Source organism: Sardina pilchardus, chromosome 13 (genome assembly GCF_963854185.1).
Source record: "Sardina pilchardus chromosome 13, fSarPil1.1, whole genome shotgun sequence".
Classification (NCBI taxonomy): Eukaryota; Metazoa; Chordata; class Actinopteri; order Clupeiformes; family Clupeidae; genus Sardina; species Sardina pilchardus.
Genome location: NC_085006.1, coordinates 33857403 through 33862402, shown reverse-complemented (window position 1 = coordinate 33862402; position 5000 = coordinate 33857403). Strand labels below are relative to the sequence as shown.

The 5000-nt window shown below is 47.8% G+C and overlaps 1 protein-coding gene across 7 annotated transcripts in view; it reads left to right on the top strand.

Annotated features, from left to right (window-relative positions):
• The window catches only part of pik3cb (phosphatidylinositol-4,5-bisphosphate 3-kinase, catalytic subunit beta), a 60563-nt gene that overhangs the window by 45927 nt on the left and 9636 nt on the right, over positions 1-5000 (top strand). For 6 of the 7 annotated variants that reach the window (XM_062551795.1, XM_062551793.1, XM_062551794.1 and 3 more), the window contains 2 exons: positions 1733-1929; positions 3618-3727. In XM_062551795.1, the coding sequence (XP_062407779.1) occupies positions 1733-1929; positions 3618-3727 (307 nt within the window). The other variant, XM_062551798.1, reaches the window with a different exon arrangement.

The window sequence follows — 5000 nt, the reverse complement described above, 5'->3', positions numbered from 1 at the left end:
TGTGTGTGTGTGTGATCTATATGTGTGTGTGTGTGTGCGTGTGTGTGTGTAGGTGGATGCGCTGAGTAAGCTGAAGGCGGTGAATGCTCTGGTGTGGTCTATAGGTGTGTGTGATGTATATGTGTGTGTGTGTGATCTATATATGTGTGTGTGTGATCTATATGTGTGTGTGTGTGTGTGTAGGTGGACGCGCTGAGTAAGCTGAAGGCGGTGAATGCTCTGGTGTGGTCTATATGTGTGTGTGTGTGTGTGTGTGTGTGTGTGTGTGTGTGTGATCTATATATGTGTGTGTGTGTGTGTGTGTGTGTGTGTGTGTGTGTGTGTGTGTGTGTGTGTGTGTGTGTGTGTAGGTGGACGCGCTGAGTAAGCTGAAGGCGGTGAATGCTCTAGTGTGATCTATATGTGTGTGTGTGTGTGTGTGTGTGTGTGTGTGTGTGTGTGTGTGTGTGTGTGTGTGATCTATATATGTGTGTGTGTGTGTGTGTGTGTGTGTGTGCAGGTGGACGCGCTGAGTAAGCTGAAGGCGGTGAATGCTCTGGTGTGGTCTATATGTGTGTGTGTGTGTGTGTGTGTGTGTGTGTGTGTGCAGGTGGACGCGCTGAGTAAGCTGAAGGCGGTGAATGCTCTGGTGTGGTCTATATGTGTGTGTGTGTGTGTGTGTGTGTGTGTGTGCAGGTGGACGCGCTGAGTAAGCTGAAGGCGGTGAATGCTCTGGTGTGGTCTATATGTGTGTGTGTGTGTGTGTGTGTGTGTGTGTGGTCTATATGTGTGTGTGATCTATATATATATATATGTGTGTGTGTGTGTGTGTGTGTGTGTGTGTAGGTGGACGCGCTGAGTAAGCTGAAGGTGGTGAATGCTCTGGTGTGATATATGTGTGTGTGTGTGTGTGTGTGTGTGTGTGTGCAGGTGGACGCGCTGAGTAAGCTGAAGGCGGTGAATGCTCTGGTGTGGTCTATATGTGTGTGTGTGTGTGTGTGTGTGTGTGTGTGGTCTATATGTGTGTGTGATCTATATATATATATATGTGTGTGTGTGTGTGTGTGTGTGTGTGTGTAGGTGGACGCGCTGAGTAAGCTGAAGGTGGTGAATGCTCTGGTGTGATATATGTGTGTGTGTGTGTGTGTGTGTGTGTGTGTGTGTGTGTGTGATCTATATATGTGTGTGTGTGATCTATATATGTGTGTGTGTGTGTGTGTGTGTGTGTGTGTGTGTGTGTAGGTGGACGCGCTGAGTAAGCTGAAGGCGGTGAATGCGCTGGTGTGATATGTGTGTGTGTGTGTGTGTGTGTGTGTGTGTGTGTGTGTGTGTAGGTGGACGCGCTGAGTAAGCTGAAGGCGGTGAATGCGCTGGTGTAATCTATATATATATGTGTGTGTGTGTGTGTGTGTGTGTGTGTGTGTGTGTAGGTGGACGCGCTCAGTAAGCTGAAGGCGGTGAATGCGCTGGTGTGATCTATATGTGTGTGTGTGTGTGTGTGATCTATATGTGTGTGTGTGTGTGTGTGTGTGTGTGTGTGTGTGTGTGTGTGTGTGTGTGTGTGTGTGTGTGTAGGTGGACGCGCTGAGTAAGCTGAAGGCGGTGAATGCTCTGGTGTGATATATGTGTGTGTGTGTGTGTGTGTGTGTGTGTGTGTGTGTAGGTGGACGCGCTGAGTAAGCTGAAGGCGGTGAATGCGCTGGTGTGATATATGTGTGTGTGTGTGTGTGTGTGTGTGTGTGTGTGTGTGCAGGTGGACGCGCTCAGTAAGCTGAAGGCGGTGAATGCGCTGGTGAAGACGGGGGCGGTGAAGACGAAGGGGGGCGGGCGCTCTAAGGACGCTCACCTGCGCGCCGCCATGCTCACCTGCCTGCGGCAGAGCGGCTTCTCCGAGGCTCTCGCCGACATCCACAACCCCCTCAGCCCCAACATGCTGCTCGCCACCGTCAAGTACGCGTGTGTGTGTGTGTGTGTGTGTGTGTGTGTGTGTGTGTGTGTGTGTGTGTGTGTGTGTGTAGTGTTGAGCGGTGTAAATATATGGACTCTAAGATGAAGCCGCTGTGGATTGTTTATATATATGTGTGTGTGTGTGTGTGTGTGTGTGTGTGTGTGTGTGTGTGTGTAGTGTTGAGAGGTGTAAATATATGGACTCTAAGATGAAGCCGCTGTGGATTGTTTATATATGTGTGTGTGTGTGTGTGTGTGTGTGTGTGTGTGTGTGTGTGTGTGTGTGTGTGTGTGTGTGTGTGTGTGTGTGTAGTGTTGAGCGGTGTAAATATATGGACTCTAAGATGAAGCCGCTGTGGATTGTTTATATATATGTGTGTGTGTGTGTGTGTGTGTGTGTGTGTGTGTGTGTGTGTGTGTGTGTGTGTAGTGTTGAGCGGTGTAAATATATGGACTCTAAGATGAAGCCGCTGTGGATTGTTTATATATATGTGTGTGTGTGTGTGTGTGTGTGTGTGTGTGTGTGTGTGTGTGTGTGTGTGTGTGTGTGTGTGTGTGTAGTGTTGAGAGGTGTAAATATATGGACTCTAAGATGAAGCCGCTGTGGATTGTTTATATATGTGTGTGTGTGTGTGTGTGTGTGTGTGTGTGTGTGTGTGTGTGTGTGTGTGTGTGTGTGTGTGTGTGTGTGTGTGTGTGTGTGTGTGTAGTGTTGAGAGGTGTAAATATATGGACTCTAAGATGAAGCCGCTGTGGATTGTTTATATATGTGTGTGTGTGTGTGTGTGTGTGTGTGTGTGTGTGTGTAGTGTTGAGCGGTGTAAATATATGGACTCTAAGATGAAGCCGCTGTGGATTGTTTATATATATGTGTGTGTGTGTGTGTGTGTGTGTGTGTGTGTGTGTGTGTGTGTGTGTAGTGTTGAGCGGTGTAAATATATGGACTCTAAGATGAAGCCGCTGTGGATTGTTTATATATATGTGTGTGTGTGTGTGTGTGTGTGTGTGTGTGTGTGTGTGTGTGTGTGTGTGTAGTGTTGAGCGGTGTAAATATATGGACTCTAAGATGAAGCCGCTGTGGATTGTTTATATATATGTGTGTGTGTGTGTGTGTGTGTGTGTGTGTGTGTGTGTGTGTGTGTGTGTGTAGTGTTGAGCGGTGTAAATATATGGACTCTAAGATGAAGCCGCTGTGGATTGTTTATATATGTGTGTGTGTGTGTGTGTGTGTGTGTGTGTGTGTGTGTGTGTGTGTGTAGTGTTGAGCGGTGTAAATATATGGACTCTAAGATGAAGCCGCTGTGGATTGTTTATATATGTGTGTGTGTGTGTGTGTGTGTGTGTGTGTGTGTGTGTGTGTGTGTGTAGTGTTGAGAGGTGTAAATATATGGACTCTAAGATGAAGCCGCTGTGGATTGTTTATATGTGTGTGTGTGTGTGTGTGTGTGTGTGTGTGTGTGTGTGTGTGTGTGTAGTGTTGAGCGGTGTAAATATATGGACTCTAAGATGAAGCCGCTGTGGATTGTTTATATATGTGTGTGTGTGTGTGTGTGTGTGTGTGTGTGTGTGTGTGTGTGTGTGTAGTGTTGAGAGGTGTAAATATATGGACTCTAAGATGAAGCCGCTGTGGATTGTTTATATGTGTGTGTGTGTGTGTGTGTGTGTGTGTGTGTGTGTGTGTGTGTGTGTAGTGTTGAGCGGTGTAAATATATGGACTCTAAGATGAAGCCGCTGTGGATTGTTTATGACAACAAGCTGCTGGGCGGCGACACCTTGGGCATCATCTACAAGAACGGAGACGGTGAGTATTCTACACACACACCTACACACACACCTCCTACACACACACCTACACACACACACCTACACACACACCTACACCTACACACACACCTACACACACACACCTACACACACACCTACACACACCTACACACACACCTACACACACACACCTACACACACACCTACACACACACCTACACACACACCTACACACACACCTACACACACCTACAGTAGACACACACCTACACACACACCTACACACACACCTACACACACCTACACACACACCTACACACACACACCTACACACACAACTACACACACACCTACACACACCTTGGGCATCATCTACAAGAACGGAGACGGTGAGTATCCTACACACACACCTACACACACACCTACACACACACCTACACACACACCTACATGCACACCTACACACACAACTACACACACACCTACACACACCTTGGGCATCATCTACAAGAACGGAGACGGTGAGTATCCTACACACACACCTACACACACACCTACACACACCTACACACACACCTACACACACACCTACACACACACCTACACACACACCTACAGTACACACACACCTACACACACCTTGGGCATCATCTACAAGAACGGAGACGGTGAGTATACACCTCCTACACACACACCTACACACACACCTACACACACACCTACAGTACACACACAACTACACACACACCTACACACACACCTACACACACCTACACACACACCTACACACACCTTGGTCATCATCTACAAGAACGGAGACGGTGAGTATACGCCTCCTACACACACACCTACACACACACCTACACACACACCTACACACACACCTACACACACACACACACCTATACACACACCTACACACACCTACACACACCTTGGGCATTATCTACAAGAACAGAGATGGTGGGTGTGTATGACCTCCATATGCCACCTACACACACCTATACACACACACCTACACACACACCTACTGTATACACACACACATATAAACACACCTACACACACATATAAACACACCTATGCACATCTGTGTGTGTGTGTGTGAGAGAGAGTGGGTGTGAGTTCTGTGTGTGTGAGCACCTTATGCTTAACTCTATGAATGTGCAATTATGTGTGTTTGAACCCTTACTGTTGGGCCCCCCACTCACTCTCTCTCTCTCTCTCCCTCCCTCTCCCATCCCCCTCTCCCCCCTCTCCCTCCCCCCCCCTCTCTCTCTCTCTCTCCCCCTCTCTCTCCCTCTCTCTCT